This window comes from Scomber japonicus, chromosome 12, assembly GCF_027409825.1.
Source record: "Scomber japonicus isolate fScoJap1 chromosome 12, fScoJap1.pri, whole genome shotgun sequence".
NCBI classification, from domain to species: Eukaryota; Metazoa; Chordata; class Actinopteri; order Scombriformes; family Scombridae; genus Scomber; species Scomber japonicus.
In genome coordinates, this window is record NC_070589.1 from 21,446,068 (window position 1) to 21,466,891 (window position 20,824).

The window sequence follows — 20,824 nt, forward strand, 5'->3', positions numbered from 1 at the left end:
AAAGCCTATAAAGCCATCACATGACGAATGCATTGCAAGGGCTTTGAATTAAAAATGAAAATACAACCTAGAGAGTCCTTTTATAGATTTTTCAAGCTGTGTTTACTCTGTTTAGCTGCCAAAAACATTAGTCTTTTTTCACTTCACTATTATGATGCATGTTTATACAGTCTACACAAAGCAGGAGGGCATGTGCCATCATAAAATTGTCATACTGTTTGAACAAGACATATTACAGAAACGTCCAAATTATTTTTATTTCATTTTAAGTGATTCAGTGGCCTGTAAGATATAACAATAAAAATGAAGATAAACCTATCGCATCAATGTAGGCACCACAGACATATACGTGTATGTATGTGTATGGGTGACACACAGCACTGAAGTATGCGGTCATTGTAATTGTGGGCTATTAGTTTGTATGCGTTCACAATTACAATGTTTATAATTTCCTAAAGGAATCTTTAAAAAGGGTCTATTCATAGCAATTTCTATGAGAGAGGAGATCTTGCTTATTTATTCTCTTCTGTTTCTTGACAATCTGATTTTACATGACACGAATAGGAAACGCATCTCAGTGCTGCTAAACAATAACGCAACCTTCACTGCTGTTCTTGAATGTAACTCGGGCTCTCTTCAGCGCAGCCCCTTGTTGCTAAGCAACCGCCGCAGCAGATTGACAGCAACTTGAGTTAATTCACTCGGACTCAAGTTTGATAAAAGACAACTTTTCACTTCTTGACTGCAACGTTGACGCACAGAAGACAAATGATGCGGCGTTAAGAAAACTAACAGGTAGGTGAGAGTGGAAAGTAAGTTGATAGCCTGAACACATTTTCTGCTTTCACTTTCTGCCATGACAACGACCCCCTCCAGCTCATGAATTTGTCATTAGCTAAGTTAATTAAACGTTAACTTAACCTTAGCTAAGTGAGCGACTTCCAGAGATGAGTGAAGATATCAGCCACAACTTGAGCTAATGTTAGCTAACTTTGTACGAAAGATAAACGGCGGATATGTTATCCAAAGTAAATGAAGCTTTAAAAAATAATTAAGAGCTGCCATTTTGACATTTTTGTTTCTTAAGGTTTTTGATGATCTTCAGCCATGCCTGATGTTGAACCCCTCAGATTCCCATCAAGAGAGGGACGACCTAATCAACAAGGTGAGAGGTTAGCTTTGGTATGCTGACATTAAATGTTACTCTAGTTGCAGGTGTTATGTCCTATTAAAAATACATGAAATTTGATAGAGAGTGAAGGATGATGACAAGTATTGAATGTGGGTCAGTGACAAATAAAGGTTGGCAAGATGAGCAATTCAAAATATCTTTAATAATAGTTTTAAGGGTTGTTATCAGGTTTATTAAATGTACATTTTGTATTTTTGTTGGTTTTATGTCATTTGAAATTACATTTGCACTATTTTTTTAACCAAAAGTAAGACCCCTGAAAGCTCCTGAAAATGTCAAATGGTGTAACCACAAAATAATGATTTTTAACCACCTACAGTGTATTTAAGTGTACAAATAATTACTTAATTTAAAAACATTAAAGACATTTTTTTTTTTACATTTAAATTTTAAAGCATTTTGTCAACATTGAGCAGGACATATTCTAAAAACAGCCGTTTTTTTCTCAATAAATTTTGACAAATTATGTAAAATTTGTTACAAAAAATAGTGCTGAATTGCAAAAGTGGATTATATTTATTCCACATTTTAGTTCACATATATTTTCCTGTATAAAATCAGATTTTTATGAAAAAACACTGTTTACACAAATTGATACCGGGTTGCTTCACGTCATTGACCCACCCATAGGCTGTAGTCTTCTTTTGTCCAACTATTTAGTGTTTTAGCAACTGCACTACACACAATGACGAAGATGATGAATACATGTAATGATATTTAATTTGTTGAATTCATTTTAATATATTAATATCACCCATTTGATGGAGATGATTGGTACTAAGAGTCACATTAGTCTGCTCTGTTGTAATAATATAACCCACCAGTATGATTTTCTTCAGCCCCGCTGCTGCCATATTGCCATAGCACCTTGGATCTTTATATTATTCATCTGAACTGCTCAGCAACAGATGGCCTCCGTTTCGGGTCTCTAGTCAGCTTTTCCTCAACTCTGTTCTTGCGTTGGTCTGAGTCAGCTTGCTCACTAGTCATTCTACTAATTAATAGAGCATCATGGTAAGATAAATGTCACCCCAAGTGGGAAAGATTCAACTACTTCTGCTTGTGATCTGTTTCTCACTGAGATAACAGAGTATGCAGAGTAGTAGGGTTATATAGCTGCTTTGCTTTGCACAGTGGACAGACAACTTTAATAAAGGGGCGTTTTAACTACCCCACATGTGATGCTGTCCTTAAAAAGCTCACAGGTAACACCAGAGGTCACCGCAATGGCACCTATGGAGAGACCAGTAATAATCACAAAATCACTTTTTACACTTACCTTATATTACATTACACTTATATAACATTATATTACATGTATTATATTAAACTTACATTACATTACACTTATATTACAGGCATTACATTAAACTTACATTACATTACACTTATATTACTTTACATTATACTTATAACTTCTGAATAGGCCCCTTGGTCCGCCCAGACTTGGTTTGCAGACATTCAGCTAAGGTGTCAAGTACTCTATAGATGCTCCTGTTGAGCACATGATGAGGCAGGAGAGGTTTCTCATCCCTCCTACACAACATGAACTTGGTGACTTTAGGCCTGACCAATATTGTTTGCTAAAAATGTCTAAAACACATAATGCAGAGGAATCAGTTATTCTCTCTTACCTCTACAGTAGATATACATTTACTTGATGTCTAACCCATTACCTGCCATTTGGCCAAGACATGATTTAATTAATTCACAGATTTATTTATTTACTTAAGACAAAACCCTGATGTAATAAGCACTAATCATAAAGAATTAATCTATTTTTGATCAACACAAAGAACTAACATAGATGGAAATCTTTGTTGAGGCATGCATTCAACAAACGGTAGAAACAAATCAGGACATTATTTTAAATCAACACCGACCACCAGCCAGACACTAGTGAATTTCATAAATGCCCAAAGAATCAATCAAAACTGTTAGTCACTGTGGCCTTAACGATGTTTCATATATTTCACAAATTAGCAAATAGACGATCACAGTAAAAAGCCGTCCCTCAAAATAAGAAAATGATAAAATAATAATAATAAGTTAAATGAAGCAGCTCTTTCCTCTCATCTCTCTTCTGGGCCCTGCAATGAAAAAGTCATAACCACCATCTTACCTGCTGTTGAGCACTGCAGTCTAATACATATTTAATACCAGAATTCATAATTTAATGAACATCCTAATATTATCAAACTGCTTACACTTTTATAATCAAAGTGTAGTACTATTATACTTTATGCTGATTTCACTCTTTGAAAAAACATGTCTAAAAGTCTGAAGTCTTTTTTTAAATACTATTGTTGACTGTTTATCACTAATTAAATTAAACATCATTTATGTGATATAAGCTTCCTGTGAGTCATTGTGGGGTAGAGTTTTGTTCTAAACTTATCACATAATCAACAAGACTACATGTTTAAGCTGTATCTATACTTTTTTTGTGTGTGTGTAAATCTCTTTAAAAGTTCAGACTTTAAAGTTCACGTATAGTAATATATATTCAAATACAGCACAGGGACCTTTTTACCTAATTATGTCGACAATTGTTGTTCCCTCTTCTTAACTGAATCTTTAAATGTGTTTCTCTTACCTGTGTATGAGCAGTTTTATGTTTCTTTGTACTATATATATATCAAAAGGTAACTCAAATAGTCAGTGTTCATTCCTTTGTGAGCATGGACTCTGCATCACTTGTGTTTTTTACCCTTTTTTTCAGCCAGATGGCGTCCTTTCACCACCAAGAATGGTGCCCTTGGGTTTGTCTTGAGATGTTCAAATTAGTTGTCTCTGTTCTCTCACTGATGCTTCCAATATATTGCAGAGTCTATGCAACCTGACGTGAAAGTAAAGAATCACAGAACATCTTTCACAGCCAAATACTTTTTTTTTTTTATAAAAATGAAATAAATTAGGCAGAATGAATGTTTGTTTCAAATAAAGTTGCCTGATTCCTGATTTCCATTGCCTGATGTTTCATCACTGCGTTATTTATGAAGTATTTCAGGGGCTTTGTTCCATTATGTAAAAGCAGGGTTTGGTTTCCATAGCTTCTCTAAAAGCTATTGTTTGTGATTAACTAAATTTAAAGTTGAATTTTAAGATCTCTGTATTTTGTGTCTCAAGATCAAGCAGATCTTCAAGCTGTCTGCACAGGAAGACGTCGCACTTGTGCTTTGCTCAACAGTCCGTCACCAAGTGTCAACCACGCTATTTACCACATCCAAGAGCTGAAGATGAAGGTGGAGAACTGGTGTCAACAGGTAAACTGTCATCAGGTGTGATCAAAGATGCAAGATCTTCAGACAAATATCCTGATTGGAAAAGAATTTCCATTAAAAAAATGTTTTGGTTTTGTTTTCCACCAGTCTGGAAAATACCAGCCACACATTGATCAGGACAAGCACCACTGCAGTGAAACTTTAAGGTGAGGTCTGTTGTCATTTCCTATTTATTTATGTTAAATTCAGAATATGACACATAAGTGTTACTGTTTCTTTAACAGATTTCAGTCCAGAGACTCAGATACTGAACAAGTGATGTCTACAAAGTTGTTTGTTGAAGGCATCGCAATCAGTACAAGAGGTGAACAACATATATTTTTTCAAATATCATGAATACCATTTCTAAAATATTTCCTCCTAAATACTGTCCCTAATGTGCATACTCATAATAGAAATGTGGTGTGCACTTGGTTGGAGAAGCTCTAGGTTATGTTGTTTCATTCCTTGCAGCAGTGGTTACGTCAGGCTGGCAATAATTGAGTCCCAGTTACTGGTTCACATCTTTTTTCTCCATAGTAACTAATTAGGTACCATCCAGTGCTCCCTGCCACTAATAGAATATTAGAGATGTTGTTTATGTTTACCTGCATTTTGTAGTTTGTCAGATTATGTTAACAGAGCTTTGTTTATTGAGTTGAAAGTGATGATACAGAACAATATAGTGTGCCAATGTTATAAAGTTTTCCACCCTCAAGAAAGTTGTCCATTATCGCCGCTATTGAAGAAAATAAATGATGTCCTTGGAGAGGTTGTGTATCTGATTGAGCGGCTGGAGGCTGATCGGCAGTATGCAGAGGAAGGTCTCCACAAAGAGAAGAGAAGAAAAAGATTTTTGGAGAACAAAGTTGACTGTATTTCACTGTGGAAGCAACAAGAGCATTCTTTGGTTGTTCAAAAAGGTGAGTGACTGAGAGGTTTCTTGTGATTTCCTTATAGACTTATTTGTGTCTTATGAAGTGCTGAGGTTCAGTTGTCCAGCACGGCATCGAGAATGTTTTCACTTGTTTCTGAAAATGATTGCTTTTTCTAGAGCATGAGGCTTGCATTAGAGACATCACTGAACTGAAGTGGCAGCTAAAACTAGAGCGAGACAAACTTGACCAGGTCCAGGAGAAACTGTCACATGCAGAGGTTTTGAACCAACACTTGCACAAGGACATAAACTTTTCCAAAAAACAAATTCCCATCGTGAGAGACAATCTGGAGATCCAGGAAAGCCTCATAGATCAAATCAACACTGAACAAGCAAAGGTAGCCTCTAATTTGATTTATTCTTGTTTTAAAAACTATTCCTGTGTTTATATTTTCAAAGGCTGGATACTGTTTTTAATAGCATGGCTCGAGGGATTGCAGTATTTGTTGGTCTGTCGGTACATTGTCAGTCCAACGGTTTGTTCTACAATTAAATATATTCATTTTAACAATTGACTCAGTTACCATGAAATTTGGTACAGACATTTATGTCCCTAGATGATGACTCCAAATAATCCAAATTCAAATTTCCTGACTTTTCATTTAGCTTTTCCACTTGTCCATTACTTCAGTTCATGATAGGATGTTTAAAAAGCTAATGTCCAAATTTACCTTCAGCAATAATGGAAATGGTTGCCTGTGAAAGTACACTGGTGAGACAGAGGGATCAGTGTTCAACAGGTAAAGTTGAAGTCATTTAGCACGGTTGTTAAATGAAACACCAGACTGAGTGTTAGCACAAATGAAATGATTGTTTTGAGCCATGCTAGTAAAAAGACTCTGTGGATGACAATGTTTGTCTACCTGGCCACACTGAGATTCATATTTTGAGTGAAGTGCAAACAGCTGTTGAATGGATGGCCATGAAATGTGCTACACATGTTTACGTTCCCCTCAGGATGAGCTAAAATCACTTCCATTAACTTTTCCTCTAGCACCATCATCAGGTCCAACGTTCAATTTGTCCAAATTTACTTTGGTTTATAACCAAATACTTACTGACCAGTTACATTCCCATCAGCCTCTGCTGCAGTTGGTGTTTTGTGCTAATCAACAAAGGTTAACTATGATGGTGAAAATTAGTATGTCAATGTTTGCATTTAGGTCAAGCTGTGCCTAAATACAGCCTCACAGAGCCACTAGTATGGACGTGAACTCTCAGCTCTAGTCTAATTACTTTTCAACAAGTCATTGGCTGATTGTTTTCAAGATGTTAACCCTGGGCTCTGATGTTCAAGTGTGTGTCTTTAATTCCAGGCTTACTTAAAGCCTGGGGTTAATATCTAGCTTTGGGATTTCTGGATTCTCTTAAGATTTGCCCATAGCTAAGAAAAAATGTAAAAGACCTTTTAGTATGTTGCCTTTCTTCTGCTATAGGTATTGAAATCTGAATATTTAATTTTCTCAGGGTATGATTTGATAACAGGATAATGTACTGACTTAAATATAAATTACATGAAAGTTATGAATAGAATAATATGTGAGGTGAATTGTAAGCACAGAATTTCTTGTCCTTTTTTAGGCTGATGAAGTATACTCAGATACACAAAATGATCTGACACTGGTTCAGAAGGAGTACAAAAAGATGGAGCTGGACGCCAACAATGAAAAGAAATCACAGGAGCAAATACTGTTGGCTATGAAGAATCAGCTGGCCAACAAATTGTAAGTATTTATTATAAATGCAATGAAAAAATTAAAGTACATCTCAGAGAGAGAGAGATATTTCATAAATTGTTAGAAAAGTTTGAAAAGTGATGATGAAACAAGTTAAACTAGTTGTCGTGTCAGGAACTATACTGAGGGATCATCAATATATGTTTACTGTTAAGGTAGGGGGACATAATCTGAATGTCTGCTGTTCTGTTCTTATATATTTCATGACTTGTTGATTAGTAGTTTTGTGAATTCCATTTATGTCTTATGCACCATACACAAGTTACAAAGTCAGTTACAGGAACTTAAAGTTTTGTATAAAACAAAAAAAACTAAAAAACATTGAGTCAAATTTATTTATCCTTTTTGTATGTGTTTTAAATAACCAAAAAGTTATCAGATATTACAGAATGTGTTATTTACATTTACAGCATATTCATATTAACAATTACACCATGACTATGAAAAGCTGTGTTTCTGACTGACTGGCAGGTGTCTTTTAACATCATATGACCCTCAATCTGAGAGCTGGTTAACCGATAAACCGTAGTTCCTCATCAGTGCACAATGTATATTTAACTGTGTTTAATTATAGCAACAATATTTCCTCTTAAGGCTGTGTTACCAGACAAGTCTTTTAAGACTGACTGATCATAACTTTTACTTAAATTAACTACAAAAATGATTTAAGATTTAAATACAGGTGATAAAAGAATATAATAGACTTGACTGATTAAAAACTTGTTTCCTGTAAAAGTGAAAGAGAAGAAAACAAAATCACCAAAGAGGAAGTAATACTTCCTTTAAACCCTTCTTCCTCATAGATCTGTGTCCCTTATTACACTCATTTCCTGCATGTACTGTATAGGCTTGTATTTAAAACAACATATAGATGGAATGTACACAGGTCAATTACAAATAATGTTAAATGATGTTAAATAATTGTTTTTAGAGATACATTTTCCTCTTCAGGTGCACATGTATCAGGATGTTGTTGATTATTTGCTCTCAATATGTTGCATGCCACATGTTGTGTTGTGACTCTCTCTTCCATGTGACACCTTTTTATTGTGAGTTACCCTGTGATTTCATTCCCTCTGTTTAGTATTTTAAAGAACTGCTTTTAATTCACCAACTTGATCATTGTAAAAATTGTTTCTCTTTCTAGAGAAGATTTAAACCTGTTGAAGATCCTTGAGAAAGATCTATATGCTGAAATTGAGGATGCAGAACAGACAGTTGCTCTTACAGAAGAAAAGTGTGCTGCCACAACTCAACGTATCCCTAAAATAATGGAGCTTGAGAAAACTGAAAAAGACAGAGTAACCAATGTCCATATTTTGATGCAATTTCAAAAAAGGCAACTTTCAACTATACACAGAAGTAGTCAATTTAATGTTTTTCCTGCTTTTATTACAGATTTCACAATTAAAATATCAAATTGAGGAGGAGATGCAAAAGAATAAAAAGTTGAACGAGAAACTAATGGCATTACAAGAAGACATTGAGAAAACTGTAAGTAGCATCAGAATAAAGTCAGTTACAGGACATGTTTTTATAATGTCAGTGTTGCATTTGTATGTTTTGGTAATTTGTTGGATAGTGTGACTTCCAAATTTAAGATCTGACTCACTGAAACTGTTTTGTAGTTTAGACACAACAAATACTGTAGATCCGCTCTGTGCCATACTGCGCATTTTGTTATCCACAGAAACTTAAAGGAGAAGCAGAGGTTTCCTGTGTAGAAGAGCAGCTCCTTTCAAAACGTAATGCTTTTGCAGCTCTCCGTAAAGAAAACATGGACTATGAACAGAATGTGGAAGACTACAAGATAAAGATTTCTGAGAGGTACAGTACAGTCTCAAAGCCAAAAGACTGAAGGAGCATGCAACATCTACTATTTGATGTAATTTGTATAAAGATGCATTCTGTTTACCATTACTTTACTGTGGGATTTTCGTCAGTGAGAAAGCAGTGAAGCAGATGCGTGAGGAGAGGAAGCAGATGCTCCAGAAAATCATTGACAATGACGAACACTGGGAAAGGGCCAAGGAGGAAGTGACCCAAGTTGTAACCCAGCACAGTGTCACCCAGACTAAGCTGGAAGAGCAGGAGCAGCTGACCTTCATGGAAGAACAGAGGGCCAGGGTCAGTGAAAACATATGTACATATTCTACGTACAGTATACAGCATGAGACACAGCATGCGAGAAAACCCCCTAGATATTACTGCTTCTCTTTCTATGCTCTACAGAAAGAGATCGAAAACCTGAGGAAAAATCTGACAGGTCAGATGACTGCCCTGGAAGTACTTAAGGTATATTCATGAGGTGCTTTACATTCAGTAGAATCAATGTAAAAGAAGAATTAAATATTAATCTTTAAAATACATCACTGTATTTTTTGCTTAATTTTTCAGTAGTTGTGTAACACTGTAACACTGTATAATCTTATAGCGATGTTATGAACAGGTAAAGCTTCACAAAGTGCAGTCTCAATAAAAATTTAACATGACTGTTTCCTAAAGGTAGCATTAAATGCATGGCTGTATTCAATTGCATTTTTTTCTTTTTTACATTCCCACTCCTGTTACATTCCCCACTATCGGTAGGGTGATAACATTCTGCCTTGTATTTTCTTTTGCGTCAGAGTCATTGTGCGAACATCAATGATGAACTCCAACGACTGCAGAGGCGCTCAGTGCTAGCCAACAAAAAGCTTAAAGATGAATTTGAAAGTGTGTCCTCGACAACAGAAGCTCTGGAGATACAAATTGAGGTACTGATGTAACTCAGGTAAAAGAGTAAGCGACAAAAAAAATCAACAAAATCATGTATTCAGAGTTTAAGTCAACTGCATTTGTGATTATGTCTTGATTTGTATAGAAAGCCAAGAAATTGACAGAACGTTTGGAAAAGACTGAGTCTGAACACAACAACACATTAGCCATCCTCCAGAGAGAAAAAAAACTCAAATGTGACCACCTGAAAGTGGCAAAGGTAAGAAAGGAAAAGTTCAGGGTTGCATAAAACAAGTTATTTTTAAATCAAAGAACAGTTGCTAAGTCAGGTTTACTCTGGAAAGCTCATTGAGCACAAAGCTAGTCGCAGCTATTTATCATGTCATGACAAATAATCTCTTGGTTTTAGCACTTTAAACAAAATAAGGTGTGCTGAGTTTGTCCAATGAATATTCAACATTACTCTTTGTTTACAGGATTTACACACTGCCACTATAAAGAGATATGACATCATCCAGAGCAGGACCAGTGACCTTACGAAGAAGTGCGAAGAATACCAAAACGCTTCAGAGAAAATGGAACAAATAGTTGAAAGCATGCCAGCAGTCATAGCGGAACTCAAGTAAGATTATTCTGAGGAAATACTCAATATAACAGCTGAGAGTAAAGAAAGAATACTTAATTTTATAACTACTTTAAATGTAAAGTAAATCAATGTAAAAATATATTTTTTAAAATCAATAAAAAAACATTTTTTCTTGAGATTTTAAAAACTCAAGAAATGTCTCCCTTTAAAAAAAAAAAAAGGTTTAGTTTACTATTTCACTATTGCAGTATCCATAAAATCTATTCTATTTCAAAGAGATTTTAGAAGCATATGATCATTTTATGTGTTTGATTTGTTCTTCCAGAAGTGCTTTAGACATGGCTGAATTCAAAGACAAATCAGCTGCTCTCATAATGAGCACCTTGCAGTCTGATATTAATAACTGCCTACAACGAACACAGCGATCCATGCAGACACACACTGCTCATGTTACAGCAAGAAAAAAGGAAATGGAAGACACCAAGGTAACAAAACATTAAACTGACTTGAATGTTGTTCAGCATAACTCCTGTAAATACATGACGTTTTGTGTCAAATACTGTGAAATCAGAAAGAAGGTGTAAAAAAAACAAAAAACACCTCATTGTTTATTTGTTTGTGGATTAGTGTCAGCACATTGCTTGTCACAATACTTCCCTTAAGATGCAGAGAAAAGAGCTGTGTGCAATTAAAATTACAAGCCATGGTCAATCTTGTTTAAGTGCTTTTCCCACAAATGACAACTCACTGTTGTTATAGTCTTTCTGTCTGGACGAATTTGATGATGCATGTCGTGGTGAGATGCTGTGCCTATTTTGTTACCTGTGGGCCAAAATTTTCAATAGCAATTTCATTGTAAGCATACAGTTCACAATATCTAACACGCATATCATTTTAATATTCATTCCAAAAATAGGCTGTTGTAAAAACATGAGTATGCTGTGCACTGAATGGCATGTATTTGAACACTCCTTTGTAAGAGAAACCCCTATTTGTTGTAAGGTTTTCATCTGCAGGATTATCAGCCCCAGCCAGAGCCTCTTTGCTGATGGGGGTTTCACATGGCTTATCTAATGTGAAATCGCCATGTGGTATATAGTTTCATTAAACGGTGATCAAGAATGCATTAGTTCAAAACAAGAAAAGGCAATGGAGCTTAAGCCGCCATGCATCCAAGTGCAGCAACTTTAAAGAAGTTGTTGGCATGAGACAATTTAAGAATTAGAAGTCTTCCACATAGACACAACTCCCATTAGCCAGATAAAAGTTAGCCATGCAAAAAAGGGTTTAGTCTTTTCACTTGACGAAATAAGATGATATAACAACAATACTCCAGCAAATAAAAAGATCAGAGAGAGTCTGAAGTTGTAAGGAAATTGGTCACTTTAATCATCGAGACCAGTAAAAAGCACACATAATGTCTGCATTAGCATAACATAATAAGCAGAGTGTGCACTCAGAAATCACAGTGCATGAAGCAGAATGGTTAGATACCCTCAAATATGAGATTTCTCATAAAGATGCTGACCCCATACTTTACTCCTATAAGTCTGTGTAGGTTGCAGCTCTTTTTTTGCCATAGAAGCTGATACAGGTGAGTATTATTCCTGTAATAGACTGATGGAGGTTTCTATGTGGCTATTTAAAAAATATTCAGCAGATGGTTATATGTAAAGATACAAATATAGGGTATATCAAGGTGAAATAGATTTACCTGTTCACTAGAATTCTCTCTGCATGCATACATATCTAAAAGTATTCTGTCTTTCAAACATGCACCTAATTTTTGATTTGATCAGGGCTTGTCGTTTGGCGAGGACAAAGTAAACAATGCAAACTGCAGACGCTATCAGTTTCTTATGGGCAATGAAGTGTAATTTGTTCCATTTACACTTCACAACAGCATCAGATGGGCTTTGTCAGTGCTGCATTGAGTAATTAAACCTGAAATCAATAGCAGGCATTTGTCATGTTTACAGCCCCTCTTTCTGCTGGGTTAAACTCATCACTTTAGTGCTGTTCTGTTTTACTGCAGAGACACACTTCATTATGTCTGCAGGTAGAGTTGAGATATTCACCAGCCACATATCCAGTACTTGGGAACAATGTTCAAATGACAAGGAGAGTGGGGGCTGAGGGGGATGGGGGGTGGCACGAAGAGAGACATATACTCTGTGATTTATTTGCTTGATTTCCCAGAAAAGTGTCCAGCTTTGTGTGCCGGCTATTTATTTTGCCTTAATTAAAAGCACAAATACAAAATGCATGAATTCTATATAGTGTTATACACACACATAGCAGGTCAGAATGTACACCTCAGACATCTAATACAGTACGTACAGTATACTGACTATTCAGTTCCCTTCATCATATAAAATCTTGCCCTGTGTATCTATGTAGTGTACCTACCAGTCATGAAAACATTGATCCATGTGATCGTATTTTATATATTTTACATCTGTACTGTACATCATGCTTTATCAGCAATTATTCTTATTGCAGTAAGTTGACTCACTTTGTTTACTTTGAGGAGCTTTAAGGTTATTAGAATTGTTTTTATTCCTCTCTGTCTAATAGTATCATGTAAATTGTGTATATGCATGTTGTTGCAGCTATATGTATTACATTAACACTAATTTAAGTATTCAAACCCAAGACCCTGAGTTTAAGGCTGCACCATTCAATCAAATGGAAACATTATTATGCATATAGTCAAAATGTCCCAAAATTCAGTCAGATATTTGGAAACTTTAGAGTCTCACATAAATTAAGTTATGGGTTTAAACAAAGTTTTTCTGACCCAACAGCAGACTGCTGTTTCTTAAGGGGTTAAATTAATAGAGAACTTGTTTGTTGGGTTACCAGAGTACAACTGTATGCACATTATTAATTGCAAATGCATACAGCAAGCCTTTTGTTTTCATGTGTGTATAGGGAGCACTAATAATCGCACTGAAGGAGAACAAACAGCTGGCCAGCGAGTACGAAGGTCTTAAGAAGATCCTTATGGAGGCCGAACAGGAGGCGGTGTCTGCGCTGACCAAGAAAAACCATGCACATAAATCTTGTCATTATTACACACAGGTAGAGTTTGTATAACATTTCTTTATATTACATTTACTTCACTGTTTTTCTATTGAAACTGTGCTTTGTGAAGCTTTAACTGTTCATTACATAGCTATACATTTTTTAAACAATGATGTTTAATGGTTCAGGATTTCTGTTGTTATCTTATGCTCTGTTTCCTCATGTTCTTCTTAACACTGGATAACTCTTCTCTACATGGGCAGTCGTTTTAAGAAGGTTGTAAGTTGGCCACCAGTGAGGGGGTTACTGCAGATATCTAATAATGATGAGATAACTTGAGTGGAGGAGGATGATGGATGTGACATAATGTAATGATAGCTATGTAGTTTTTGCCACCGAGGGGAGTGAAGCGAGAGGTTGATGGTACATGTAAATACTATGACTTCCACATTTTGTTGATTATAGTTTCTGTAAGGTGGTCAGGGGTGAAATGTTTTATTATCGTTCTATTGCAAATTTACCTCCGCTTACTACAGCAGTTAGTTTAGGGATCAGCAACAAACACAGGTTAGGATCATGTATGTGCATTCACTGCTAAAATAGCACCAGAAGTCTTGACTAGTTGAGGGAGACAACTGAGCAGCATTTTACTGTTTAATCTTTGTAGTTTTTGACACTATTTAACTAGAATGGAATTACACATGACAACCATAACACCAGGAAGAAGGCACACTTCTCCTGCAATGAAAAATACATATTATTTGTTCCAAAAATGACTAATACCTTTACTTGAGCATTTCCTCATCTAACTGCATGAATGTTATCAAGTGAAAAATGCATGCAAAAATAAAATCCTGTGGACAGGATTTTCCACGCTCATGATCAAAGCCTGATTTTCTTTTACTCCGGATTCAGCCTTCACCATTTTTGTTTGTTTCAACTCTACACTCCTACAACAGCAGCCTCTCGGCTAGTGTTTTATGCCTAAATTCAGTTTTTATAACAGGCTTATAATCAACAATGTTTCTGAAATGTAAATGCAGGACTATCACATTTAATCTGATTTACACAGGAACACTCAAGTAGTCTTCTCTCCTGTTTGCAATTTTCACTTATTATCCTTATAATGCTTGCACTTCAGGTCGGGTTTAGTACATGTATTACACTATGTGATTGCCCTTAATTGATTTGTTTGTAACTGGAGGCAACAATTTAACTGCATTTAACATTGTCAGGATCATTTGAGAGATCAGAACATCAGTGCATGTGTGTAAAATCCTCACACCAGTCATTTATGTGTTTGGTGAGCCCATAATCTTGTTGATAGTCAGCAGAGACACAATGAAAACCATCTCTTAAGTATCCTTGAAATATAATCTTGACAGCAAGCAGCACCAATGTAGTGTATAGTTCAAGTGACGATTTGAAAACAACCTTCACTGTGCTTTCAAGATACAACACGAAACACCTTAAATATATTCTGGCATTAAGTACAGACATGCAAAAAATATGTTTGTTCCATATTCAGTTGTAAGATTATAAATAACTTATCTGGCACTTTGTCTGCTGTCACTCAGAGAGCATCTAAAACAAGAAGGTCAAAACACCTATAATGAATGTTTGGGAGTGGGAATTTAAAACTGTCTTGACCTTTTTCAATCCTTTTCAGCACAATCCATATTTGATATTCACATAGTAAAATACAGGTTATAGTTCTACCAGTAAAGCTGAAATGAAAAACTTTCCACAAGTTATAACGTCCAGTACAGTACAACTAAGAAGGTGGAGCATCTGGACTCTAATCTTATGGCTTTATCTTGTTAATAAAGTAATAAAGTGAAGTGTTATCAACCACATTCCTTGACTTTTGAAGTATTATTTAGTACGTTTATTATCATTATCATCCAGGACAGGTGCGACAAAACTATCAACAACATTTATGACCAACAGAGTTTGGATAGCATCTTCAAGCACAAATGTGCTAGTTTTAGTGTTACGACATATTCCATTATAACAGATGGGATATATAACTAATATAAACATTACAGATTGTGTTTCAGATAGTGATAATTTTACTTAACTAATCAGTTCCATCCAACCAAACAGCTTCAAGGTTTTTTTTGTAGTACACAAATACTTGATATTTTTGGTGTGGATGGTTTCTCATTTATTTGTCATTTGTCCAGTCAACACACAGTTTAGGTCGTAATATTAGAGGTAGTAATATTTGACAAGAGGATGAAGGAACATAAAAAATGAATACTAATATATAACTTCATCAAAATTCAGCAAGTAAAAATACATTAAAATGCACAAAGTTTTCTATAGTAAATGAAATAAATGCTTGACTAATAAGTACGTGATAACACGTGCTACTATGTGCCTCTTCTAAAAATCCTCTTGATTGTACTGTACATGTAAGCATTGCTTTGTTTATGTGGAAGCTTTCAGCTCTTAGGTTTTAACAGGGTACACCATAAAAGCGCATTCTTGTTATTGTCTTTCCTTCAGGAGCTGATGACTGAGCTAATTCGCTTTAGTTTTCAATGCACTGGGGAACACATTGCCAAGCAATGATAAGCTTTGTAGGAAGAGTAGAGAGATGGAGGGGGGAAGAAAAGCAATGGCATCTATCAGAATTTAAACCTCTTTGCTTGAAACTGTGTTCAAATAATAAAGCAAGCAGCATGTCTTTCCAAGAGACTAGGAATAATTTCTGGTTTCAGTGGGGGGTTCATGACTCTGTGTGTATGTGTAAAATATGTCTTGAGGGGATTGGTATAAAGTTAAACTGGGTGAAGTAGAAATATTTTACTCATCAGCTTTGCAGTCACAGAGTTTGCCTCGGCTAGAACAAAACTGCTGAAGCATTTAGAGAAAATTAACCCCCCATCCTGGCAGCCAGATGTGACTGGATTCTGATGAGTGCACACGAGTGGGCAGAGAAACCAAGAGACTGTGAAATTCCTGTCAGGCCCGTGTACTGCAGAATGGGCTATTGACTGCTTTCTCTATTCCCCTCCATCATTCTTCTTGAACACTGCCATTAATTTCCTCTCCTGCCTTACCAATTCCTTTTCTCTGCCTTCTCTCCCCCTAGCTCTCTTTGTTGCAGAAGAGGATGCACAAAGCTTTGGTGAAATACTTCAAACAACGCAGCCTCTACAGCCAGGCTGAACTGGACCGGTGCCAGTCTCTTTCTCAAGAGACCGACCAGAAAATAAAAACAGCCCAGGTATTTGTACATATACATGTAAAACAGGCTAGAAAACTGCACAAACTGGCACCATTCATTTAAATGGTAAATCCCTTTATTCAACTTTCATCCCAGTCTAGGTATTCTACCGGATGGTAGCGTATTCTTTTGCATACTACAGTAACTCCCTGTTATGCTTGGCATTGTTTGAGCCTCATCCGGCTAGTGCCTTGTGTCTTCTTTGCCAAGCAAGGGCAGCCAGGCAATACCACAGTAAAACATCCAGCAAGGCTTTGTGCTTCACTACTATGGTGGAGTTAAAGACGCCACTTTTACATTACACTCTATACATTCACTCATCAGATCACAGACTGATGTGATGGATGATGTGTCTGCTAGAGCGCCTATGCAGTGACCCCATGTCTGAGGCTAGCTCTGCCTCTCTAGATAACTCTATATACTGAACACATTGTGTTTGGTCACATTGCATTAACATTGTAGCTTGTTCTGTGTTTAGCAGGGGCGTTCTGACTTTAAGGGCTAATTCAGAGTGAGTTTACTACCCTTAATGGAAGGGATGTGTGTTACAGGTTCTTTGGAGTAGAATAACCTTCTGTGTGTGTTGCAGAAGAGCAGGAGCATATTCTGCAAGGTTGAAAAGTAAGGATCTTCAATTAGAGGATAATCGGTGTCTAATCTGTGCTGTGATGTGAGATGAGGTCAAAGCGGACAGCAGGACAGTGATGAATCTTTATGAAATGTCCTGTCCAGCATTACCGCAGAGCCAGGTGGCATGTAACCATACTATAGAACCATTTTAATCCTTTGTACTTCTTCAGCCTTAACAGTAGGCCATCTCAAACCACTACCCAAACATATTTGTTGGTTGCAGTCTGTTGTTTTTCTGTAAAATCCTTATTTTTGTTAATTTGTTGTTCACCAACATTTAAATTCAACTGACTTCATCTGATATGCCGGAGGCAGAATACTCTAAGATTTGATTAGAGGTTTTCCAGGGGACTACCCAGTGAAAATGCTATTAAGTGGTTTCCTTCTCAGTTCCTCCTCCTCTGACTGCTGACATGTTTTTTGATGGGTCTGGTCCAGACATTACAGGGAGCAGCCATGTCTCAGCAGCCCAGCCTCAAAAGGCCCCAGCAGATCACAGCTCAAGGCAGGGAGGAGTGGAGCACAGGGGGAGGAGCTATCAGAGAGCTGCAGAGTGTGAAGGACAAAAGAGCTGGTGTATTCAAGCGCACCACACCGTCACCCGTCACAGCTCAGCACAGGGTCCATCAGAGCAGGCAGCACTCACTTTAAACAGGCTCCTCATGAGCAGTCCAGCTCAGGGTCGATCCTCCAAAAAGTAGACATGTAGAAAAACCTTTATGAAAAAACAAAACAAAACATTATGAGTTTATGAGCAGGCATAAACACATAATCTGCATGATTATCAAACTATTAAAACCTTGATTATGATCTTAAGATCCATAAAGAAATGCACTTAACACAAAGACTCCAAGATACACAAATACATGATACACAGATTATCAATATAATTAGTTTGTAAGAAAGAAATGAAGAAATCAATAGAACTGATACCAGTAGTAACTGGAGTTAAACCAGACTGAATCTTGATGAGGCCTATACTAATCCATCATGTCCACTTAACCCCACAAGCAGAACATAAGAGAGGTCAGGTTAGCACTTTCACGGCTAAGGCGTGCTTGAATCTGAAGCCAAATGGCATTTTGCTCAAAAGTAGCTTGAAGGAAAGAAGACTGGGGAACCCTGGGGTGGGCGGGTGGGAGTGGGTGCGGTGGGAGTGTGGTGGGAGGGTGTGGGGGGGCTGTCATCCTGTTACACTCCTGCCAGAACTGGCAGTTCAGCTTTGTGTTCTGTGAGTTTACACTAGGGATGGCATAATTGACAATGGCTAACAGCGGAGAGCAGTGCAGAGCCTTGTTGAATGGCCAGTAATGATTGGAGCAGACGCCCACTGCCCCAGTCCCAGGGGACAGTAATCCAAGATCCTGTTTCTGATATAATTGTTAGTCAGAGAATTTCTGCATGGCTAGGCCGGTTCAGATTCCCAAGCTGGTTGACAGTGCCAGGCAGTTTAATAGAAAAACTGGATGCTGAGGTTTTTAAAACAGAAGAGCACTGAACCTGGACTTGGTTCACCAGGAGCCTCTTGTTCTCCTTCCTCGCAAAAATAAGAACAAGATAGTAACGTTACTTTCACAACTGTAGACCCACGGTCTGCAAGCTGTGTGCGAGACGCTAATAAAGTGAGGATTGCATTTATGCAAAAACTGCCTCACTGTTTTCTTAATTAACCTGTTTTCATTTACCCTGTTTGTCTCTTATTTGAACAGGAGGGGTTGTCAAAAGAAATTCAGCTCATCTCTACATTCCTGCAATCCTTGACAGATGACTCTACTACCACTGATGATGCCGGGGTGAACAAACAAGCCAGTCCAGATGCTGCTGGATCGAATGAGTAGATGCCTTCAGTTCAAATAGCAGTATAATTGGACATTCACCTGTACCAGACAACTTACTTACCCTAGCACGCTTCACTATTCCCCTCTCTTTACTTGCAGCAAATCCATAACAATGAAACAGGTGACTTTCATGCTGCTGTCAGGACTGATCTAATTTTAGCTGGGTGAATGATTGCAATTGGCTTTGCCTCATCAGATAATTAATCTATGTCACCATTAATTGGAAAAGAGAATAATTACAGGCAGTGTTGACAGAAATTCTACGCTTCTCCAGATTCCAAGATCTAATTACAACTAGTGAAACCCTGTGACCTTAACTAGCACTTAGTACACCTTGGCCACCTTGACCATGCCCATGTGAGGACCACTGTCTCTTAAAACACTCTGTTTTGGTTATTATGCCCCGCGCTCCTTCACTCTCCTCACTCTCTGAAAGCTGTCTCCCTCAATCACTTTTCAATATTCAATCTTAATTTTGTGGAAGTTTAGCATTTTCAATGAGCTGGAGATGAATGATTAATGAATAAATTTAAATGCTTCATTTTGTCCATGGATCATTAGTTAAGTCCTTTGTGGGAAGGACCTGAGAAAGGAGTGAAAATTATTGAGACATTAGCCTGAAGCAATCCAGGGGTAAATAGTGTGCACAAAAGGATGTTGTGTGCGCACTATCCACTGGCTTTCTAAAGAACCCTGGGGAAACACTGTTTTCAATTTGGAATCTTAACTGAATCACATTTAGCACTCGTGGAAAATTGATTTTTGTTTTGTAATGTTTCAACGGTGTCATATTAATGGTACACAACACTAATGTCAGCTCCATATAGACTTTAAAAGTTAAGTAAAAATGTTTATGTGGCTAAACAATAGTGTGAATACTATCAGACTCACTACATATTTAAATTGACAACAAAATAGGATTAATTATAGGAATATAATTGAAATACTGTTAATATTCTTTGCATTTTCAGTGATTTCAAGGTTGATGCTTTCAAACTGCCCCTTATAAATATGTGTTGCCCTCTCCTGTCTGTGTCTGGTTGATAGAGATGCTGTTGTTTTCCTGATACGCCTGCTGCTTCTCCTACTATTGGGGACAGAAGGGGGCAGTGTGGACACAACTACCTTAGAAAGACATAATGGACTGCAACACGGTCCAGTCTACTATCTTAACATGGCCATCTCATCTCAAATTAAAGATTATTATTATTCAATCAATTTGAATTATTTTTAGAAAATTAAATAGACTTTTAGATTGTCTCTTTTCTTAGCAGAGGAGTAAATCTTCAGTTTTTATAGTTTAAATGTCTAGCTTTTTACTTATACATGCTGTACAGTATATAAAATATTATTCACAAACATACAGAACAGCCAGTATAATGGCACTAACAGGAAGCCTCATATCGACTACTCGCAAAGCTATGATGCCACTAGATCTCCAAAAGCACCTTGAAGAGAAAAATGTTCAGTCCATCTCATATTCCGTTACTGACTATTTGGCAATATCTCAAATGAAAGTGCCTCCCCAACACATTTATCTACTCTCCTTGCATCTAATCAATCCCCTAAATAAATGGAAGTGAGCCACAACTAGATGTCATCACATTTATCTGCAGGCGTGCCTCAAAGTGCACACACCTAAACGCTGCTAGTCTAAAGAGG

At 36.9% G+C, this 20,824-nt stretch overlaps 1 protein-coding gene across 1 annotated transcript; it reads left to right on the forward strand.

The window, feature by feature from the left end:
- Positions 1-750: 750 nt before the first annotated feature.
- LOC128369661 (coiled-coil domain-containing protein 178) lies at positions 751-19,316 on the forward strand. The gene is made up of 21 exons (XM_053330739.1): positions 751-795; positions 1,088-1,165; positions 4,322-4,458; positions 4,564-4,622; positions 4,701-4,780; positions 5,175-5,378; positions 5,510-5,730; positions 6,974-7,116; positions 8,276-8,429; positions 8,527-8,622; positions 8,819-8,955; positions 9,072-9,255; positions 9,361-9,423; positions 9,756-9,884; positions 9,992-10,105; positions 10,323-10,468; positions 10,758-10,917; positions 13,367-13,516; positions 16,560-16,694; positions 19,034-19,158; positions 19,262-19,316. Exons 2-21 carry the CDS (start codon positions 1,108-1,110, stop codon positions 19,314-19,316), a joined length of 2,550 nt encoding a protein of 849 aa, XP_053186714.1. The 5' UTR covers positions 751-795; positions 1,088-1,107.
- The last annotated feature ends 1,508 nt before the right edge of the window (positions 19,317-20,824 follow it).

What these genes read in the sequence shown, in the direction of transcription:
- LOC128369661 (XM_053330739.1), top strand. Translation starts at nt 1,108, where the DNA reads ATGCCTGATGTTGAACCCCTCAGATTCCCATCAAGAGAGGGACGACCT. An exon ending in TCAACACTGAACAAGCAAAG is followed by an intron (nt 5,731 to 6,973) that starts GTAGCCTCTAAT and finishes GTCCTTTTTTAG; the next exon opens with GCTGATGAAGTATACTCAGA. An exon ending in CTTGTCATTATTACACACAG is followed by an intron (nt 13,517 to 16,559) that starts GTAGAGTTTGTA and finishes CTCTCCCCCTAG; the next exon opens with CTCTCTTTGTTGCAGAAGAG.